The sequence below is a fragment of the Ceratotherium simum genome, chromosome 5, assembly GCF_057802395.1.
Source record: "Ceratotherium simum simum isolate JZ-2026a chromosome 5, ASM5780239v1, whole genome shotgun sequence".
Classification (NCBI taxonomy): domain Eukaryota; kingdom Metazoa; phylum Chordata; class Mammalia; order Perissodactyla; family Rhinocerotidae; genus Ceratotherium; species Ceratotherium simum.
Window position 1 is genome coordinate 62,020,062 of NC_141904.1, and position 23,977 is coordinate 62,044,038.

General features: G+C 41.1%; 1 protein-coding gene across 4 annotated transcripts in view; it reads right to left on the reverse strand.

Moving 5' to 3' along the window:
• Positions 1–16,865: 16,865 nt before the first annotated feature.
• Positions 16,866–23,977, reverse strand: part of CADPS (calcium dependent secretion activator) — a 437,514-nt gene continuing 430,402 nt past the window's right edge. For 2 of the 4 annotated variants that reach the window (XM_087431279.1, XM_087431278.1), the window contains 2 exons: positions 21,426–21,530; positions 16,868–18,149 (listed from right to left, as the gene is read on the reverse strand). In XM_087431279.1, coding sequence (XP_087287405.1) covers positions 17,970–18,149; positions 21,426–21,530 — 285 coding nt within the window. In that variant the 3' untranslated portion in view covers positions 16,868–17,969. Of the gene's footprint in view, positions 18,150–21,425; positions 21,531–23,977 lie in introns of all 4 variants that reach the window. The other 2 variants (XM_087431281.1, XM_087431280.1) reach the window with 2 other exon arrangements.

Sequence of the window (23,977 nt, forward strand, 5' to 3'; positions counted from 1 at the left end):
ACAAATTACTTAGCAGACGCCTTCCCGGGGTACAGACAACTGCAGAGGAAAATTCCTTTTCTGAGCAAAAGCTCACACGTTTGCTCCACTTCTGGGATCACAGAGGGAAAAGGCAAGCATTTCGACTCCGAAAAGGTGTTGCAATTCCGGCCCTGGTGGCACGTATCTCTTGGTTCTAGATGACAAGAGGCTTATTTTAAATACTATTTTTATTTTCTCACCTGGTTGTTAGGTTGCACTACATAGTCTATCGTCTCGTGCCCTCTCCCCAGGGAGCTGAGCAGCTTAGGGGCAGACGGGATGCTTAAGGCAGCTGAGTTTGGGGAAACGCTCACTGGGAAGATTTGATGTTCTTTCTCCCAGCTCCTGCGTAACTTGTTTGGAAAAAAACAAAAGCAAAAAAACCCCAAACCAAACAAACTTTGTGGTTTAAGGAGCCACCCTCCCACCCTCCCTCCCTTCCTTCTTTCTAAAGGGACGTTTAGGATCTGATTTACGTGGTGCCGCGCTTAACCGCTGAAAATAGATTAACTTCTGAAGAGAAATTCTTCTGCGATCCCCCCCCTTTTCCCCCCCCTAGGAAGCATTTTATTGAAAACATTCGAACCGGCTTGCAGTGGCGGGCTTGTCCAAGGCGCAGCGGCCTCCGCCTTCGGTGCGCGCGGTTTGCAGGATTAGTGCGGCGGGGAGACAAAGAGCCCCAGATACCCGGGCCAGGCGAGGCCGGGCGCGCCCAGAGAGCTCCCGGGTTCCCGCACGGAGCGAGTAAGCACAGTCTCGGGCCCCGGCCTCCAGGGACAGATGGGCCAGAGCCGTCTGCATCTGCCTGCGTCCTCGGGGAGGCTGCGGCGCCCACAGGCAGGGTGGCGGAGCGCCCGTCCCACTGCATCCGGCGGCTGTCTTGCAGCGCCCGTGGCACTCGGAGACTGGTTTGCAAATCTCAATGCACCCACAGACTGGTTTTCACCCACGAACAGGAGAGGTGCCTAAAAGTCAAGGGCAGCCGGCTTTGCAGCCAAAGGGGGAGGGTGTTGGTGGTGCTAACCTATCATGATTTCCAGAATCGTCCCAACCCCCTACGCGATCACATCAGCGGACATTCGCCGTGTCTTCAGAAATCTGGGCAGTTTGCGCGCTCTTAGGCCAGAGGAGTCTCCCAAAAGAGTAGATCTGCAGTCTCCACCCGCGCGAGTTTGGTGTGCTCTCCTCTCTGTCTTGGATACATATATAATCACACACACAAAATATATATATATCATATATATGCATATGTATGCATATTGTGTATATATGTACGTGTATATATGTATATGTATACGTATATATATATTCACTGCTATTGACAACCCTTCACTTAGAAACGCCATTTAATTAGGAATCTGATCCAATACCCGCGCGCAGCAATTTGCCAGCGGACGTGTCATTTTGAGAGTCGAAGTGGGGGAAGGCAGTCGCCTCGTGCAAACGCGTTTTCCTCTGGCCACTCAATTTTAGTGTGCAACCCAAAGGAGATAATCGTTTATAAAGAACAATTATATGTATATCTATAATACGTAAACATATAAATGACTGTGTATTATAGATATATTTTAAATATATATGTATGTGAAATAAAAAGGCGTTTTGGTGAGTGACGGGCCCTATGTAGTTCCGATGATGTCCATTTCTGACTCCCTGAGAAGACGGCTTAGGATCCTCCGCGTTATTTAACTTGGCAGCTAGTTAAACTACACGGTGGAGCCTGCCCAAAGGTATTAACGTTAAGTGCCGAGAGCCGGAGTTAAGCCGGCAGGGAAAAGGAGGGACTGGGAGGGGCAGAGGGGTGAGAGGCAGGGATTTCAGGTTCGCCCAAACTTCTGGATGTCTGCCGGGCAGCGCAGTTCTCAGTTGGATGGTCCATTGGATAAGAGCCTGAAACGCTGTGATCGCTTTACGAGCGAATCTCTCCGTTTTGTTTTGTGTAGTTTGGTTGGTTGGTTTTCTTTGATTTGGTTTGGTCTTGATAGGAACTTCCCGGGTGTGCGTGCGAACGGAAAAGTTCTTTCCTGCTCGGGTTTCTTGAGCTCGCACGTGTTCAGCCGAATCCCATCTTCTTCTCGCCTGGGTTAAGATCTCTGGCTGCATGCTCCACCACGGGAATTTGTAGTTTGACTTAGCATTTCTGCAGTTCTTATTTTGTCTAAGTTGAGCTCCACCAAGGATGAATCAATCTCTTTCTGCCTCCATCGCTGTCTCCCTCACACACACACACAGAACCCTCCCTCTTTGGAGATTAAGCTAGGGCGGCAGTCAGTAGATGATGACTTATTACTGAGGGCCTATTACATGCCAGACACAGAACTAAGCTAAATAGAGAACCACTCTAGTCAGTTCTCACTTCGTCCTATGAAGTCAGTGTACATAACCAATATGCCCATTATACAGATTTGAAAATTGAGGCTCTTGGAGGCTAGATAACAGTCCAAGATGACACAACCTGTAAGAGGTTGTTTTTAGAACCCGTACCCCTAAGCACCATGCTGAAAACCCAGAGCTACACAACTAGCCCAAACTACTGATGGAGTGTAAATTGAGACAAACACTTCGGAAAATTGGTTGGCAGTATCTACTAAAGTTGAATATTTGCATTCCTTTTGACCCAGAAATTCCACTCCTAAGTATATACCCAATAGAAATGTACACCTATGTTCACCAAAAGACGTTCTAGAATGTTCACAACAGCACTATTTGTAACAGTCCTACATTGGAAATTGTCTGAATAACCATCGAGAGTGGAACCTATAAATAAATAGTGGTATGTTCACAAAATGAAATACTATACATCGATAAGAATCGACAAACTACTGCTACACTAAACAGCATCGATGAGGCTCGCAAACATAATATTGAGCAAAAGCAGCCAGATCCAAAAGACTACATATTGCATGATTCCATTTACATAAAGTTCAAAAGTAGGCAAAACTTGGGGGCACAGGTGGGGCTTTTGGTGTGCTAGTAAGGGTCTGTTTCCTGGTCTGGGTTCTGGTTTGTGAATATTCATTGAGCTGTGTACACTTAGTATTTGAATTTTTTTATATATTGGTTCTACTTCTATATATCCGTTAAATATATTTTGTTCACATTTCTACATATCTATTTTAATATCTGTATGTCTGTTAAGTGAATAATCAGCATGAATTTGTCTGACTTCCCCCTCTCCCCCAATTCCCGAAAGAGACCCTGTTCTTGAGTAATGCCCCTTGAATTTCTTCCTCTGGACCAGACAACCACATCAATTAATTGGCCTCTCATATAGACTTAAAAACAAGCCGCATCCAAACTTCTAATACAATTGTCTTTGGAGCCTGGACAGTTGATCCTACTTTGCAGGGAACTTGCAGTGGACTCAAGAACGCTTAAACAGGGGAGCTCATTTGAAGCATTCTTCTCACCCAAGACCTCAGTAGAGGGGTGGCAGCTTTCAACTTGGACCTGTACTTCTTGCCCAGGGCTTTAGGTGAAGATCCTCAGGCCAGGAACTCCTCAAACTTTCCAGAGACACAATCTGGGGGGTTGCCTTGGGAGGTGGAGGATCTGGTTGAAGGCGGGAGTATGGGGTGCAGGATGTTTGTAGGAACTGGCATTAATAGAAAGCCTTGGCAAGTCCTTAGAGCTCAGCTCACTGGGTCTTGGCCCTAGACAAGACCAGGAGGAAAAAGACAGAATCTTGGCTCTCTGGTAAGTGACCCAGTTAGCACAACTAGCAGTTTTGCTCTGGGAGAGGGTGGGGAAGTTTGTTTTAGTAGGAAAAAGCCTTGGGACACAGAAATCAAACCAAATCCTTGTCAATCCCTTTGTGCAAATCCGTGGTGAATTCTGCCAGTGGCACTGGTTGTAAACCTCACATCAGCACTTGAAGAAGACACCAAGAACCCACAACTAAAGCAATTAAGATAGGGGTGAGGAGGTGAGAGCTGCTGCTCTAATTTTGATAGACTAAAAAGATAAGAATTCTCTTGTCCTGAAAGAGTGAGGGGAGATAAGACCTAAGGTGATATACTTCATCCATTAGTTAGCCAGCACACCTGTCTTGCTTGAGACTTTCTATCCTGGGCACCATCTAGATGCCAGGGATGCAGTGCTTACTGAGATAGACCCAATCCCTGCCCTCATGCAGCTTACATTCCTTCATTCAACCAATACACATGCGTAAACATCTTCTGTAAACCAGGCTATGTGCCCAGAAATGAAAGATGGATAATGGGCGTGGCCAGGGTGGTCCAAGACTTTCAAAGCAGGCGGAGTTAGACAGAAAAAGTAAAAAACAAAAACATACCCAAAGAACTCCCTAATAGTGAAGTTAAAAAATTTAAGAAACTTCTCACTTCAACAAAGGCAACAGGCTGAACTAATAAATAATTGGTTCTGGAGGCATTTCCATGACGGGTGGATGGACTCCTCCTTCGGCAGCTCATTGCCTGGAGGTAGAATTCTGGTCTGGGTGGACTTGAGTCTTCCTGGAGCATGGCATTTCTTGAGATGTATGACACAACATGAAATTCCTTTCTGGACTTTGTAGGGCTGAGTGTCTTTGAGGCAGTGTGGGTTATGGAATCAGATCAACTTAGAAGCCTGGATGGTCAGTTAGCTGTGTGTCCACAGCCAAGTTACTGAAGCTCTCTGCAAGCCCAGGTTGCTCATCTTTGACAGGAGATGAACACCTACTTCGTCCCAGGTTGGTGAGGACTAAATGAGAAAAGGCACAGAAAGAGCTCAGCGCCCACGTGACTGGCCAAAAGAAAGCCGTCACTGAATGTTTGCTATTGTTATTACAATAACTGTTGTTATTCATAACGACAGTCCTTCAGTCTGACTGGAGGAAGACGGGAGAAGAGGGTAAAAAAGTTTGTTTCTTAGCGTGTTCTGTACTTGCTTTTGTAAAGTGAAGTGTTTTTTTTCTGATTTAAAAAGCAATCAATGGAGAAATTTTGGGAAAAGCAGAGAATTACAAGAAGGATACTAAAATTGTGTCTACTCCTACTACCTAGAAATCACAGGCAATGCTTCAGCATTTATTCTTGCTATGCATTTACGAGGTCAACATCATATGATATGTCCTGTTTTATAATCCACTTTAATATAGCATGAATATTTTCCCATATCTTACATATGCTACTAAAACATGATTTTAATGTCTCTGTAGTACTCCACTATATGGCTTTATCGTGAGTTAAACAGTCCTTTGGATATTTAGGTTGTTCACAATTTTTTGCAACATTTCCATCAGGACCATTCTCACACATAAATTTTGTGCATAGCTAATTCCCTTAGGACAAATTCCCAGAAGTAGAATTACTGTGGTAAAAGATATGCACATTTTTAAAGCTTTAGATACCAACTGACAAATTGCCCTTCAGAACAGGGTACAATGCCTCTTTCCCAGTAACCTTCACTAACACTGGGCATTATCATTTAAAAAATCCTTACCAATTTGATAGGTCCCAAATGGTATCTCAGTGCTATTTCTGCCCATAGGTTCTTATCCAGGGCTGACTCAGGTGCCAAATTATGGAGAACTTGGATTGTAGAAATGATGGTACAGACCTGGGTGACAGACTAGAGGAAGAAATATGGGAAAGGATGGCCCAGAGAGAGAACCATCTAGAGAAAGGGGAGGCCAGTGTCATATATTTTTGGGCATCCAAATGATTCCAGCTTGCTTTAGGTTTTGAACATTTCCTTGAGAAGCCTCCTCACTCCTCTGCTCTTCAGAAGCCCCCAGTCAGAAAGTAAGCTGCTGTCCCCTCGTCTTCTAGACCTTCTGTCCCTTCCCAGGCCAGCTTGCCCCTGGGTCCTGCATGTGGATACTGACCTGTAGCTGGAGGTCTAGCCCCATGAGCTAGAGCCTCAGGCTAATGAGGCCAAGGTGGTCTGTTCCTCTCCCAAAGGGCTCCCAAAGGACTGTGCTCTGGCCTTGGCCAGATGTTTTGCAAATGCAAGCTGGCTGGCCGGGAGGGGGGTGCTCCTGAGAACAGCTAGACCAGTTCAAACCTCTCACCATGCCTAGAAAAAGAATCAGAAGCTCCAGACGAAGGAAATACTAGCAATAAGAAGAGGCATCCTGCCCATACCACACAAATAGGAGGAAAGGTACAAAAAGGAGGATTATTTACTCACAAGAGCTAGATTTTCATGCTGGATTTGAGCTTCTCTCGCCAGAGAATTGTACGCTTTTCATTACCTCTCTGATTTCTACTGACCTCCCTTGGTGATTAAAAAATAACCAAGCCTCATTATGAGGAGTTTTGAACATGTACAAATGAAGTACAGAATAATATAATGATCCATATGTCATCACCTAGCCCCAATAACATCACTCCCTGGCCAAAATCCTGATTCATCTACATCCACTTCTACTCCCTGCTCATACCATTCTAAAGCAAGTCCCAGACACAATATTTTGTCATCCATAAATAAAGTACCATCTCCTAAAATATTAACAATAATTCCTTAACATCATCAAATACCCAGTGTTCAAATTTCCAATTTTCTTATAAATGTCATAATTTTAAATCTTTTGTTTAAATTATGATCCAAATAAGGTCCATACATTATGATTGGTTGTTATGCCTTTTAAGTCTCTTTTAATTTATAGATTTCTCTCCATCTCTTTTTTTTTATTCCCTTGCCATATATTTCTTGAAAAAATTCACGTTTTTTTGTCCTGTAGAGTTTTCATAGTCTGCATTTTGCTGACAGCATCCCTGTGGTGTTGGCAGTTTAAAAAACTCACTTAAGATGCTGCCCTTCTTCTGCCGCTCCTCCTTGAATATTCCTTTGAGAGCTGATCTTTGCTGTTTAAGCCCCTGGCCTGTGAACTTCTGGAGGGCAGGGGCCTCTCTTGTTCAGTGTTGGTCCCTGCCGTCACCCCCACCACCTGGACAGCAAGCACACTTGGTTTGCTGGATGAGTCAAATGACTGAAAGAATTATGCTCTCTTTTCTTTGTATTTCTGCCATGTATACCCTTCAACTCAGTTTGCAGCACTGTATTTTGCACTACTTGTATTTTTTTTTTTCACATGTGATTAGCATCTGGGGACAGGGTAGGCCTCATGTTGGTTTAAAAATACAGACCTTTTCCCCGCTGTCCTGTGATGATGCTCAGCCCCGATCGAGATTCTTAGTTACTGATTGTAGTTAACAGGCAGACTGACTTTTCCTTCTCCATGGTTCTGGAAGGTATGCTGATACTTTCATTCTCCTTACAAATATTTTAAAAGGTACCTAGTTTTTAACTGAAGAGAAGGAAGCCTTCCCAGACTTTTCCTTGGGTATTGAGAAGATGTTTATTTTAATTCCAGAGTCAAGATTTCCTTTAAGCGCCTTCTCTCTCCCACCCACACCTCCCTAGGTTCCTTGGGAGTGGGAGTGGAGGTGGTACGAGTAATGTACAGGAGAAACTTAACATTCTCTAAACAAGAGCTTGCTTGAGGAACGAAAGAAGGGCCATAGCTAGTAAGTCTCTGTCCCTATTAACTTAAATTTTTGCACATGCTTATTTAACAAACTTCAGTGTGGTAAGTATTCTCTTTTGATTTATGTTTGTAGATTACATTAAGTTTTCACTTAGAGAGCATAAAGGAGGAAATAAATTAATATGAATCATCTAGGAGATGATCTCTTAGTAGATCAGAATTTTGTGCTTCCTGACTCAATGACTTTTTGGACGCAGTAAAAATAATTGCTGACACTTACTGAGTTCAAACAACATAATACCGTATGTGGTAAAAATCAAGCCTCCCTTCCAAACTAAATCTTGAGTCCCTTTCCCCAGAGGCAACCACTGTTACTGGTTTCTTACCATGTGCCAGGCACTGAGAGCTTAGTAATTAACAATGAGTGTTATTATTGCATCAACAATGTGACCCTATAGAGCAGGTGGACCAGTTATTCTCCCTTCAGATGAAGCAAACGAAGCTTGGTGGATACTTGTGATTAGCCTAAGGCCACATGTTTAAGTGAGTGGCAGAGCCAAAACTCCCAGCTCGCCAGCGTGCGACCCCACACCCTTGCTCTTAACCCTGATCTCATCTTATCTAGAAACACAAAAATATGACCTATTCTTATCCTCAAACAGTAAACTGGAAACTATCATTTGTCAAATTGCTTTGGTCAGTTTCACGGTTTGATGTTCAGGAAATTAAAAGTGTATGGCTCATATGGTTTGAATAAAAAAGGAAAGGATACCGTCCCCATTTTATAGGTAAGGAAATTAGGAAGAGAAACAATAGATAAAGCAAAGAGTGGGATGGGGAAGTGAAAGATGAAAGCGAAAGCTTTGGCAGAGGTTCTCAACCTTTCTGTGTGTGTGTGTGTGTGTGTGTGTGTGGTGCATATACGCCACGGACCCCTTTCACAGTGTGGTAAGCCTGTGGACCTTTTCTCAGAATAATGCTTTTAAATTCATAAGATAAAATATGTATGATTTCATAGAAGACTAATTTATTGATATGTTATCAAAATCTTAAAAAATAAACATGTGATACAGTGATAGGTATGATTCTTTCTTAATGCATTAAATAAGATCTAGGAGCAGGTCTAATAGCTAAGGTAATTTAGAAGTAGTGATGAGTATGAACGATATTTTGAGATACTGCAATAACTGTAATGTGACATGAAAATATCTGTGATTTCTCTTGGTGAAAAAGTCATAGATACTGCAAACGCTACTCTGGTTTGCTGCCTCCTTTTTTTTTTTTTTCTTCTAGTCAAGTTCATGGACCTCCTGAGTTCTAGCCAAACACTCCAGGTGAAGAATGTCTCCCCGGTAAGAGGACTCGAGCAGAGGTAAGAGGACAATACTTAACCCTCCATCCTGCGCCTGCTACTAGAACTATACTTGAATCCACATTTTTCTTGTCTAGATGCTGCTCTATTGGGACATTTAAAAAAGTAAATTTATTTGAACTACACTCCCTAAAAATATTTTTAATTTGAAAAAGTAATAAGTGCACATGATTACAATAATCAAACAACATAAAACAAAATACATCTCCTTTCCATGCAAAGTCTGCTGTCCCCCTTCCCGCAGGTAACCACTGTTAGCAGTGTCTTCTGAATCCCTCCTATATCAGTGCATGCTCCTGCTCGCCAACAACAGAAACTGGCAGCAGAAAAGGAGTTTATGGAGTAGCTTGTAGAATCTACCAAGGGCTGGGGAAACAGGCTTGGTCAGGAACCGAGGGACAAGTGAGGTGAGGCATAGTCAAAAGCAGCCAGGACAGCTCTGCTTGGGATGCTGCTGCTGCTTGGTCTGCTGCCATGTCACTGGGTGCCCCTGGACTGTCCTGGAGCCACAGTGTAAGTCCTCTAATGCCACCATACCCTTAGATACTTGTCTTAAGAGTCAAAATTCAGAGCTGGAGTGTTGGTTCATTAGCCACATTCTAGCAGTCGGGGGCAGGGAAAGGGAACGTTTCCCCTTCAATTTCCATGGATTTTGGATTTGGATTCTGATAAGCCCAAATGACAAATGTCCATTTAATATCTTTAAAATGTGTGTATAAATACAAACACACACATGCACACATAGATTTGCTTATTAATTTTTAATTCTTTTAAATGCCGGTCTACCCCTTGATTTTTTTAAGACTCAACAGTGTTATCTTGGACATTTTTCAGTACTAGCATATAGAAATCTGTTTTATTTTTGTTCCTGGCTCCATTGTATTCCATTGTAGTAAAGGCTTGAATGTATTTCACTACTCTTGGGAGGCTTCCAAGTCTAGCCTGCAGAGGCAATGATCCTGGCACGAGAAATGCTGATTCTGTCTTGCTGTCCTCAGGCCAACATTGACCACAGCCTCTGCCCTTAGTTGCAAAAGGATCATTGTAGCAGATGATGTTGGTGCCCTGTCCACTGCCCCTGGTCCTTATCACTTCACTGCAATCACCTGAGGGCTTTCTGTGATGATCAGAGTTTTCTTTGTCTACCTGCCCTCCAGGCCTGAAGTGCCGGAGAATTAACCTTCCCTACCCTCACCTCTCAGCTGCCCTCAACCAACAACGAAGAGGATTTGGGGTATAAACACCCCAGCTCTCTCACCCCTCAGGAGGGATAACTCCAAAATGTATGTTGTACCCTGGCTCCCAGATTTCTCTAGGGTGAAAACTCCAGCTACCCATAGTGGCTGCCTTCTCTTCCCCATCTCTCTTCCCCATTCCTCTGTTAGTGTTTCCTGGGATCACCTCCCAAGTAAACCATTTGCACTGGAATCCTTGTCTCATGGTCTGTTTCTAGGCAAACCCATATTAAGGCAGTGATGATGAAGAAGGGAAGGCATGGAGAGAAATTCACTTATTCATTAACTCATTCCTTCAATAATTATTTGCTGAGATCCACAGTCAAAGGAAAGTAGACTGCAAATAAATGTGGACAAGGGGGACAGGTTCTTCTTTTCCAAAGCATAAAAGCAAATGCTAAAAACAGAACTGGGTAGCAAGAATACCTTGCTCAACAGATTGCTGCCTAATCCACAGCTGATCATGAGTTGTTCTTTTGGGAAGAGGTGGAGCAGGAACAGTGAGGAGCAGCACCCAGCTTCTAAAGGGTAGTGACTTAGCCCTACCCGTGATCTGTTCAGAGCCTGAAACACGTGGCAGGCTCTTAAGAGATTAAGAAATTAACAGTAAAATATTAGCTAACATTTACTGAGCACTTAGCATGTGTGCTGTTTTTTTTTTTTTGGAACTTGACTGTATTAACACATTTAATCTTGATGGTAACCCAAGGAGCTTATCACAGCAAGTAACGCTTAGGATATTATTCTGGTTATTTCTCTTTTACAGATGAGAAAACTGAGGCCTAGGGGAATTAAGTAATTTGCCCAAGGTCACATGGCTAGTAATTGCCACCAATCATCTGAAATCTGGGCCAAGGTAAGCCTGACTCTAGAACCTGTGCTCTCAATCTCCACCTGCTGTGCCCTTTTGCTAGATCTGTCACCCAGTGGTCTATACATCCTGCCATGTCTGCTTTCATCTTTGTTTCTAGAGCGGTTTGAACCCCCATCCTTCGAAATAACAGGATCTAGGTCCCTCCCCCTCTCAAGGATCATCTTTCTTTAACATATTGGGGGAAATGGGCACTTCTTTCACGTCCACTCCTGGGTCAGTCCCTAGTTCTGCCTCTGCCCTCAGTTCACTGTGTGGAAGGCTCTTCCCTGGGACAGGTACCTCCTTTTCTTTGCATTCTCCGAAGGAAATGTTAGCCCAAGGCTGTGTATTGCAGCCTTGTTACAGAGGTAGGGTGATGGCAGAGGGTAAATGTAATGTGAGTTTGTTTCCTTACAGTGGAAGAATGAATCCCAATTTCCGAAAAGTTAAAAGTGATAAAAGTTTTATCTTAGAATCAATGAAATATGACATAGAATTGATTTGACTCAAAGCTGGAGAATAAATGGATCAGAGATGATTTTACTTCCTATCAATGCAGAAGGAAACCCATTTCCTTGATATGGGGATCATTAGTCTATGTTAATCTCCCGAGAATGATTTTAGCAGAACTATTCTCTGGGTTTGGAGAGAAAGACATCTCATCCTACCAAAAATCACTTCCTAGGAGTTCAACTTTCAATATCACAATGTGAAACTAGAGATTGTCGTTTAATTAAAGTGTCCAAAACTTCCCAAATACATTGCGAAGTCAATACTCTCCATATGCTCTGGAATTTTTAGTCTATAATCTTGACGTTCGATTTTTTGAAGGGTATTTTTTTATTCAACATGAAAGTAATTGCACCAAAGAATATCGTGGAGGAATTTATTGTTCTCAAAGACCTGTTCTAGGAAGTGTTTGAAGAGACTGAGCGAGGTGCGTAGTTCAGCGGTCCCGTTTACAATAATAGAGTGACATTTGAATTTGAAACCTAGTCATAGCTTCCAATAAACTGTGCTTTCTTTGCATCAAATACCACCAGTATTTGTCTTCTCCTATTGCCTTTGATTTTCTTTTAAGTACATTCCAAAATTTCCGATACTTTTTTTCTAAAATTCGTACTATCTTCAATCACGTGTGTCCTGCTTGGAGATTTAAGCAAAGCCTTGCTTATTCTTTGCAATTGTATTCACCACCCAGGAAACAAGCCAAGTTGTTTCTGATGGACAGAGGGAAATATGCCAACTTAACCGTGTTTACAAGTGCTTTTTGCCATCACACCATCAATTCTTAGGAAATAAGAAAAAATTTTACTTGCGTACTCGTCACTTATTGTTGCCTTTGCATTCCTCTTATTTTGTAGTTGTGTGTATTAATTGTGATCATTTTATCCCTCTGTTAGCTGGCGGCTGTGATTAATTTGTTGTGCAGTGTTTTTCTTTGACCTTCAATGTACTGTCGTCAGGGCAGAGAACTCTGCTGGCAGATTGCACCATTGCCAGCCCTTTTCTCGTGTTTTGCTTGCTTACAATGAATGCAGATTTACAACTTTAGATGAAATGCATGGTTTCATAAGGAGGAAAACAGATGATAATTTTAGTACTTAGATGGAGAAGCAAAACAACCTCGAATAAAAGATGAATATTGATTTTTAAAAATTTGTTTACCAAGAATTGCAGAATTGTGCATAATTTGATTTCAGATTTGTTAATCGTGCTGATGGAAATTGTTTTGGATTTTTGGAACTTATTTTGGATTTTAAAATTTAAATAAAATAAACTTATTAAAATTTATGCTAAAACAACAGTGGTACAACCCTTGTTGGTTGGTTGATTTCCTAAAATTTTTACAGAAACCCAAATTTTTGACAGTATGACTGTTCATGCCTGCACTGGAAATTTAGGTCATGGTAGTGGTGAGTGGATGGTTTTCCTAAAGCTGCTGAGATTCTTCAATTTATTTAGTATTCTTTCTTTATAGACAGAGTGTTTGTGATAAATTTAGTTTATGTTTTCTTGGTCATAATCATATCCAGATGTGCCTCCTTGATGTCCACCCATTCAATTCAACCAACATTTATTGAGTGCCCGCTATATCCCAGGCACCAGACTGACATACACAAATGGATACACAGTCCCTGACCTCAAGAAGTTGTTAGTCCAGCGGAGAGACAGACACATAAACAGATAATTACAATACAGTGCAGTTAGCTTGGGTTGGATTTGGGGTGTTTAAGAAATTCTTTAGTCACACATTTTAAACAGTCTCGTAAGTCACTTCTGCAGACAGCTCATTTCCTCCATTATGTTTTGATTCATCCGGGATTTTCAGTTTACCTCACTTTGCTCTTGTTTCTTCTTTGACCAGAAAATCTTAAATACAGCACAACCATTAAAAGTAATATGGAAAATCTATATGTGCAAACACGGAAATGATCCTATATTGGTAGATAAGAAACGTGATTTGCCTTAGTAGGCTCAGGATGAATCCAATTTGTGAAAATATATTAAAAATATATAAATATATCCAATTGGATATTGGAGAGATATATATATCCGATTTCCAATTGGATATATATATATAACATATATTTCCAATATACTTGTATATGATTTGAACATATTTGGAAGAATATATGCCCATCTGTTAGCAATGGCTACTTTGGGGAAATGGGTTGGGAAAGGGAGAGGCTTAAACTTTTTTTCAATATATTTCTGCTCTATTTTATTTTTTTAACTTAAAAAATTTCTTTAAATATTTTGAAAAAATAAAAATACTGGTTAAATTCTCAGTTATGCAGACCAACCAACCCAAACTAAACTAAATGTCCTCCTTTGAAATCTTAATCCACTCTTCCCATCTTAATCTCTCCAAACTCCCTGCATACATCATTCCATAAGCTAGGCTCCCGTAACATACTGAGCATATTTGTTAATATCTTAAGTCAACATGTGTTTGTTGAGTGCTTACTGTGTGCACTGGGAATCCATCAGAGGAGAAAACAGCTTCAGTCAAGTGGCACATCCCCTCACCTCCCTCTGCTTGATCCATGTCCTTTCCTGTCCTCTTGATGTGCACTTCAAGGCCTACCTCCTCCAGGAAGCCTTCCTTTCCTTCTCCCTCCTCTGAATCTTATAGTATTTAGTCTATATGAGTCTTTTGAAGATTCATACCACCTAGACTAAAGGTTCTAAGAGAACAGCCTTCATTTATTAGTCATGTATTTAGTGAATACAATATAGGGAAGCTGGCACAGCCCACACCCTCCTGAAGTAGAGAAAAGCTACATGAAACATGAAAAGATGCAAATAACCTGTTCGTGAAGAGTGTGATGAATACTATGAAAGAGAAGTAGAGAGTGTTATGAGCATATATACCAGGGAAATGGATGCTGAACTGAGGATGGGGTTTGGAAAGGCTTCCCTGGGGAGGTCATATGTAGCTGGGATTTGAAGGATGAGAGAAAGGCCCCACTGGCTGATGACAGAGAATGGATTAGAGAGAGGCTGGGTGTTTTGAGTGGTGCCCGACCAGGATATACTCAATTCTTTGTGGGCTGATTGTTAACATAGTGAATGCTTTTCCATCAGGTTAACATTTCCCTCGACATCTCTATGTCTCACCATCCATCTGGCACTTTTTCCTGTGGTCTCTTCCCTACAGGTCTTCAAATGGCCCCAGAATTTTCCTCTTTTAAAAAAAGGGAAAAAGACTTAACCATGCACTTCACAAGAGAGGCTACCCAAATTGCCAAGACACATATTAAAAGGCGATCAACTCCATTTTTGTAATCAGTGAACTACAGTTATAAACCATTACAGCACTTACCAGAATGACGAAAATTAACAAGAGTGACAATACCTAGTGTTGTCAGAGACTTTGATACTCTACTGGTGAGAGTATAACTTCGTTCACCCTCTCTGGAAAACTGGCAGTATCTCCTAAAAACAAACATACCTTTATCCTGTGGCCCACCATGTGTGCCAAGGGACATGTACAAGGAAATTCATGGCAGGATTATTCATAACAGCCCCAAACTAAAAACAGTTTAACACAGATAAATTGTGGTATATGCATACACTGGAATACTATATAGCAGTGAAAAGAAATGAACCACAGCTACAGCAACAATATAATGTAGAGCAAAAAGAATCCAGACATGAAAGAATATATACTATGATTCTATTTACATAAAGGTTTAAAAGGGGCAAATTCAATCCATGCTGCTAGAAATCAGGATAGAGGTTACTTTTGGCAAGTAAGGAGCAGGCAGAGATTGGGAAGGGGCCACGGGTGTGGGTATGTCTGGAGGTGTTCATTATTATGTTCTCTTTCTTGACCTGCTGGTTGTTCCAGGAGTGTGTTCACTGGCGATAAATCACTGAGCTGTATACCTAGGATCTATGCACTCTTCTGTGTGTATATTGTATTTTAATTAAAAAATAAATAGGAGAAAAAGAGAAAACTTAAGATTCCATCCCAAAGAAATAAAAAAGAAAACTCAAGATACTACAACTGTCTCCTTCTCAGCTTTTGAGTTTGTGGTAAGGATAACTTGAGACTTAAACTTGAGCAGTTCTTTCTCTCTCAACTCTTCTGATGTCATTTCCTCCTCCACAGCCGTCCTTCCAGGGTCGCCACGCTGGGGGATGCTACTCAACAGGACCCTCAGTGCTAGACTGTGGTGAATTCTCCTTTTGAAGGAATCTTCTTTTTTTTTTTAACCTTGGTTTTGGAGACACAGTTTTTTCTGACTTACTTCTCTTTATGCCTTTAGGATCAGGCCTTTTGATTAGTTATTTGACTCGCTCAGCTCTTCTCCAGGGCTCCTGAGCGTTTTCTTCCTTTTTCTAACTTCTATACACACTGGACAGATGCTCCCTCTTTACTTTGCACATTTTTGAATTGTAATTGTGGCAAGAAATAAACTTTACTTTTTCAACGAAAAATACAATTAATACAAATGTATTTTAAAAAATCTTGGCTTTGCCACTTTGACTTAACTTTGTGTCATTGGGCAATCAAAGGTTTTTCACTCCTGAATGATACAGCCCCACCATTTGTATTACCAGTTCTATGCTAGTGTCGCTGGATTAATGTTTTTGCATGGAGATGTGTAACCTTTGGGCAAGTTACTTCAACCTTTATGACCTCAATTTTCTCGTCTATAATGAGGATAATGACAGTCCTCTCCTCTTATGGTTGTTTTGAGATTTAAATGAGGTAATACATGCAGAATGCCTGGCATAGAATATGTGCTCAATAAACGGGAGTTATTCTTGTAAAACCACTGAGGGCAGGAAGTACTGTTGATTGGCACCTGCAGACCTCAAGGATTCAACAGAGTTGGATGTGTTCTTTAGAGGGGTTGGCTTGTAGTGAACTGCTGGTGAGCACTCTACCTGGTTCCATTGGAAAAGTAGACATTTCTCTAAAACCTCAGTCAGCCCCAAGGAAAGGTCAGCTTGGTTTAGTGACAGACAGAAATAAAACAGCACAGGCTACAAAATGTTTGATTTCTTTCAAACCTAGGTGATTATATTGCTGACAAGGACTGGGGAGCCAGAAGAGTACTCCATATCTTTGAGAATCTTGTAAAATGCTTTAACAAATATATAAGAATCATATATAATTGGCACACGCTTTGTTTGAATGCAAACACTGCTGTTAAAGTGGTGCTTAAAAACAGTTTGTTGGCCTTCTCTCCATACAGGAGAAACATTTCTCTCGTTTACACTACTCTCTTGCTTAGCAAACTCTTATTTATCCTATAATGCAAGCGTAATCTGCCCAACATGTCCAAATGCCCACAGATTCTGAATTACTGGAGTCTGAATTAATGGAACTTTAGACTGTGTCTCATGGAAACAAGCATTGAAAGCTACCTACTCCAATAGTTTCAAGAACACGCTAGGAAAATTATCTTGTCCTTCCTCTTTCTCATCCCTTCCTGCTTCGTGCGTTTCAGTTCTGGTTCTCAAAGGAGACAGAGGAAAAAAGATCGAAAGTGTATTCTTAGGACATTTGAATAATTATTTATTGAGAAGCCACAGTTTTCCACACTTTCATAACTGTAGGCTTTATATAAGGCAAAAGCAAGATGGATCCACTACTTTACACAGAAAGAAATAGCTCTGCAGAGGACCCCAGGGTCGTGCAGTTACAGATCAAAATGCAATGTACATGACAGATATAAAAAACAGTGTGGAACAAAATAATTTAAATTATGGTTACAATCTACTGAAGGAAATATCCATATCTTATTATAAACACATTTATAGTCTAGGGTTGTAATTTAAATATTCAGTTTTTTTACATACACAGTTATTGAAACATAAAAGCAAAATGTAACATTTAATAGGATAAACTTTGACAGAAGACAGTTGCTCTGAACTGTGCTTGATGTTAAATCATGATAAGATTGCCCTTGCCATGGCAATTAAGAGGATCAATCCATTGGTATGTAGCCATCCTTTTTTGGCTAACTATATGGATAAATGAAAGGAGGGGTTAACAAGGGCACAGGGGCTCAGTCTTTAGTTTTAAGGGAACAGAAAGAACCAAAAGTTGGTTGTTGGAGACTTGCCTTTTGTTTTTCAAAAAACAAAGCAGATCTATGAGTCTTAATTAATTTATTGTACTCATTTAAATAACTGGCATCCACATACGTGAAACAAAGGAGTGAAAGTACTTGGTGTACTCGCCCTCACATCCATTTACCGTCAATGCATACACAGTACAATAATGAAGCATCATTTAACTTTGCTGATAACAGGGACACGCCTAGCAGTTGGACTATGTATTCTCCACGAATGGTGTTTAAAGAATGGTGCTCCATATTGCTTGTAAACCTATAGACATGGAATCAGGAAATTGTGGATTCGAAGGTCATTTGCTAATCCTGGTACCACATAGCTAAAATGGAAATTGTATTGGTAAACATCTCATGGGCATGGTAGTTGACAGAAAATTCCCTAATGGGGTTAACTAACAGACTAAGGACATGCATTGATTACAGGACTCCATCCTAGTGGACTCTAGGCTGGAGCATTCTAATCGTCTTCTTCGTCTTCCTCATCACTGTCCTTCATGCTGATCCCCTGCAGGCCCCCACCCTCGCTCACTGATGCTGTGGCTTCCTCCACAGTAAGACGGTTCCGGATGGTTTCATAGGTCTTGCTGTTTAAGGTCGAGTCCAGGACCCCTTGCAATCGGAAATCTCTATAGGTTTTCTAAGGAGGGAAAAGATGCAGTGATAAGAGAGATCTCATCTCCATGAAGGGGAGGGAAAGGGCACCAAGTGAGTGTGGGGGTAAGAACACTGACCTTCAGCTAAGTGTCACACTTCCTGCATTGTCAAATGAAAAGCCACTATGCTCAGATTTCAATTGTACTGAAAACTGAGATTCGTTGAATGACAGAAAATGAGAAATTGTGACAGGATAAACTGTATTAGATGAGACAAAGCAAAGAACATAAGCTTGTGTTTATTCAGTTCCATAAAGGGAAATGTTCCATAATTGTTTTGGTTCCTCTCTTTTTTTTTTGGTCTGGTTCTTTTTCTTAGGTTAGTATAATATGATAGACAGTGTAAGGGGCTATAACATATAAATAATGGATCGGTGATTATGGTATTTTGCAATTTCTGTTGCAGTCTGGTCTTGAGTATTTTTAAGGCTTGTAATTGCATATCCCTCTGTCTAATTCACAAGACAGACATATGTATGTTGGTATATGAAACCTATTACGGGCAGCAACAATTAAGGGGAAGATGGAGCGCTAATGCTTCATCAATATGTTGCAGGCATGTGACTCATTTCTCATCTCCTTCGGAAAGAAGTGTATCTATTCCGTTCACAACTTGGTCTCAGGGAAGAAATTTGGCTCTTTTTCAAGAACAATGGTTTGGTATTATTGTACCACAAATTCTTTCTTTGTTCCTTCAGGCGATTTCTCTCGGATTTCCTTAGGTATCCCAGGGACTGTTTTTCTAGAAATCCCTTAGCGTTAATTGAACATGACCAGAAGCGTCTGGCTGTGGTCTACTTCATGAAAATTTTTTTTTTGAGAAAGGTCTCTCTCTAAGTACAACTCTTCTCTTCACACTGCATATCATTTCAGCTACTGATTCTGCTGTTTGCTTCTCCTATTGATATGGGAAACTTGCTAAGGGGGCAAGAGAAGGAATGTTAACATACTTCAATGCCATTCCCATTGTGATTTCTATTTTTTGTAGTCCATCTAATGCAGTGACAGTGTCAACAATCACAATGTCAATCACTCTTGAAGGTCATGTGTTATAATGACTGCAGAGTCAACTAGTGAATGCAGTTCAGCTTAATGAAGTCCAATAATATAAGATAATGGATAGGATGACCACATATCCCCTTTGCCAATTTATACCTGTTTTCCCAGCATGATTATTCATAGCACCTTCTTTCCCTCTTAAAAGTAATTTGTTTCAACACTAAATTAAAAGGTCCTGCTAACTATGGATCAAGCTGCAAGGCTCTCCTAGGTGGCTAGGTAGCTACCTGAACTGTCTTCACCTTGAGGGAGAAGGGTAGGAGGCTGAGTAAATGCTAGGCATAATGTAGACCAGATATCCAGATGATTCACTTCATTTTTTTTTTTATGTACCTTTCAATCAGCTGTTCTGTTGCCACTTAGAATAACATAATTGTTGCCAGGATATGATGGGAATAAGAAAGATAGAAAGCACTTGAGTATTCTTCCCTTTATTCAAATTCCAGAGCGGTGCGTTCCCCAACTAGGCTCTAAATGCCTAAGGGTAGGGAGCATATCTAGTCATTTTTAAATCCTCCATCTTGTAACATACAAGTGGGGGCTCAACGAATATCTATCCAATGTTGGATGAATGAATAAATGCTTGCTGAATAATGAATGAACAGATGAAGAAACAAAGTGGATGTAGAGGCAGGAAAGAAAGCCAATTATCTTTGGAAGTTTGGCTCGGAGAAGGAGACCTCTGGGTAAATGTACTTAGTAAAGAGGTGATGAATTCCGCTTCACCCCTCCGTGTTATGGCAATAGTTAAGCTGGGCCTACCTCTGAAGAAAGTGAAGGAGTTCCTTTGGCAGTGACGTTTCTGTGTCCCTTCCCTGTGGTTCACGTCTGTATTTTTTTGGCAGAAGGCTAAGAATAAACCTCGTCTCTGACATATTTTTTCTTAATAAAATACTGCTAATTGCAACATTCCCAACACAGATCTGGAAATGTCAGTCATGGGAAGATATTTTAAAATATTAAAATTAATGTCTTCTTTTCATATCTACCCAGCAAGGGTCAAACAGAAAAACTCGCCCAAAGAGTATTTATACCCAAAGAACAGAATTCAAGTGATCAGGCAATGACTAGTGAGCTTGCCCTAAGAAATTGAAATTAAAAAATATGAAAATTAGTCTGGGTCCTTGGTCTGAGTGCATACATTTCTTTTTTAAGAGCTCCAACACACTGCTGTCTGTAACCTTCCTGGGCAGACTCTTTGTGAGATCAAATGCAGATGATAATAATTCTCCTTAATTACACTCAATGGAACAGTAATTGGTTTTAAGTCAGCGCTGGGGTAGAGGAGCACCTTCAATGAGAAGGTGCTAATCCGAAAGAGCCTAAGAAATGGGGCGCAGGGGGTGGGTGGGATGGGGGGATAGCAGGGATGGGGGGGACTTTTAGCAAACTGTTAAGAAATAAAAATTTAGCTATGTTTTATTGTTAAAATATTTTATAGGAGACTTTGTACTTTGCGATTTCTGTATACGAATGTTTTAAACCCCTCTATAGTGAAGCATCAAATGGAAACTGAAATGATCAAAAACGTATTTACCCCCTTCTGTGATCTTATTATTTCATGTAAACCACTGAGATTTCACACTGAAATAATTATCATTAGTCCAAGGCGCACACACAAGAACAGGGAAAAAAGCTACTTTCAGGGTATGTTATCTCACCTTTGTGATCCCGTACATTTGATTGGATACACGCATTGTAAGAGAAACTACTACAGTTATCTAGGAGAACAATATTGATTGGCATCCTGATAATGATCACAGGACATATTTAGAAATAGCTGAAGGTAAATATTTCTATGAAATTAATTGTGGCAAAATTTTATTCAATTAAACCGTGAATGAAATTGGTAATTGATGTAATTAGCACAGTGGTACCAAAAGCCAGCTTTTGAAAGTCTAATGGGAAGGGCATGATGGCCCCTGCAGTACTTTTGCACGGCAGATACATGAAGTCTTTTTCCAGTCTGGATAAAACATTCAATTCCTTTTTATTAAATTTTCCTTTGACGTCTGAGTAAGAAATTAACCATGCATCCCAAAGTGATTTTATAGGTTTTTCTTGCATGAGATACTGTTTTAGAAGTCGTGTTGTTTTATATGTAAACTAATATTCTTTGTGTTAAGGAAGTTCTGCAGCTTGCCAATGAAACGTATTTCAGTAAGCTATTCGCAAAGAAGAATAATTATTTTTTCTTTTACCTTTACCATCCTAATTAGTGTTTTCAACTGATAAATGTGAAGCTGTAAGTCCATCCGGTCCGTCAACCAGGTGCAGATCACATTCATGGAGCTGTTGTACCATTGCTGAAAAAAGAGACAAAAGTTCTCCAGCCAACACATCATGGAGCATTTACAGAGCAGAGAGGGGACAGGCCACATTTGAGCACCACGCTCTGTTCCAAGAGGAAACAAAATGGTTAAAGAGAGTTTGAGAGAACAGAGATCATGAACATTAATTGACACAAAATTACAAGGTACCAGGTCAGCCTAAAAGAGATCAGTTTGTACTTGGAATCTAAAACAGACCTCTTCCACTATAGACACGTCATATACAATCAATTCATAAAGATCATCTTTTGCTCTTCTGATTCTCCTTTTTGTTGGTTAATTTCACTCAGATGAGATTCAATTCACTGTTTATTTCCTAATGCCATTGTCTCAGGTGCCCAGGACGACGGGCACCTGCTACTTACCTTTTGAAAAATCCAGCCCCCGTCTGCTAAGGACAATTCTGAGAATCACACTGAGCGCCTTAGGAATTTAGGGTGACGTTTACCTTCATTTACCCTATTGGGACGTTCAGATAAAGACAATGGAGGAGGGTTTCTCTTTAAGGGCCAAAGTATACTCTGGGCAGCTTATATGCCCTTACGTTGGCTGTGCAATCTGTTTTAATCTTAACACCAAAAAATTATGGAAGATGAGAGGAAAAAACACATCTACAAATGAGCTCATTTCAAGCTGTTGAAATCATACTTCCCCTTAAGGGGGTTAAATTTTGCTTCTTGTCTGTGAAAAATGCTTGAAGCTGTGTCACTTTAGACTGCCACCCCTGTGGTGCAGGAAGTCTCTGGTGCGGTATCATTTTGCAGTACTGCTCATATATTCATAAATCTCACTCGGAGACGTATGAACAGTGTTATGAAGTGTCAGTATGAAAAAAATCTAATCTTTTAAACTTCACCAGGTTTCATTACGCATTGCTGCTTATACCAAACAATTTACAAATAAAATGAAAAGGTGTGGATGGACCTATATATTTATTTATGGGGCATCTATATGAACTGTGCACAGAAAAGACGTAAAAAAAAGTGGTTAGAGAATTGAGACGATGCATTCTCTCCTGCTAACCAACACACATACAACACAGGCACACACGCACGCGCACCCACATTGCACACCAGTGGGGATTTGAAAAGCATAAATAAAAACATGTTTCTGATGGTAACTCCACCCTTTCTCACCTAAAGATCATCCAAAATCAGTTTATGCCTAACACTCACAGTTTTTCCGAAGCCTTGTTTCTGACTTAATTTCTTTAAAAAAAAAAATTAATTTGGGTTTTTACTTGCAAGGTAGAACTGCCAAGTTTCACCTTGCAAGAAACGACACAGTCTCAGCCACGGCGTTCAGAAGCCCTCTTTGCAATCTTTCATTTCGAGGCTCCTTCCTCATCAGAGCCAATTGTGGCTCTCCCTGGAGCCCAGCCGCAAACAGAGACCACACTACCCCAATCGAGGCAGCATTGCAGCCTCACAGCCAACTTCTGCTCTTTTAAAGATCATGGAGGCAAAACTGTCAGTTTTAGGAAACTTCTGTCCCTCCCCAGGGAGCAGGCGGGGTGGGGGCTGGGGATTTTTTTCTTGAGATTTGCAGTTCACCCTGTGGAGGGAGGGGGTTTGCCCAGGTCAAGCTGCTTCAGGCACGGACAGGTTTTCCCCTCGAGGAGTGAGAACATTTTATTGAAACTTTTTTTTTTTTTTTTTGCTTAGTGGTTGTTGCAGGATGTGTTTGGCACCTCCTGCCTTGGGATTCTGGAGCTTTTGCTGTCACTGCATGTTCGTTTGTTAAGAAGGGGTCTGGGGACTGGAACATCACTGGGTCACTTGTGTTTCTGCCGCCCTACCTTACTCTCGGCAACTGGGGCCTCTCTTGTGTTCATCCTGGGCCTCAAATTCCACATTTACTCGCTGTATCTGACATGCATTCTGGGGGCTCTAATAATCTATTTTGAGAGTCATGAGCAGTGCCACCCCCTCCCCCACCTCCTGGGGTTGGAAGATGAACTTCAAGGAACATGGGTCACCTCCTGGCCAAACCTACAAGCCCAGGGCCTCATGATGGGTGCATCTCAAGGACACAAAAGAGGAATGTGGCACTCTGGCTTCTAGGCAGAGGTGGCATTTTGCTTTGGCTGTGACAACAGGCAAACCGGCGCTGGCTTATATCACTGCCAGCAAGCCTTGTGCAACATGCCTTTTTCTCTTTGCTGAGAGACGTGCCACCTTTCAGGGAAAAAAAATAACACCCCCCCCCATTTTATATAAGTAATTCCCATTCTTATAAATGGCTATTGGATAGTAAAAAATAAAAATAAAAAGGTAGAATACTATCAATACTCTTTCTCTGCTACTGAGAGGGTAGGGAGGTAGGAAATGCATAGAGCAATGGATCAGTGTATCACACGCACAGATTCCCACCCCAGGAGAACAAGAAAGCCCTGGAACATCCATGCCTTTCCTCCTGGATCG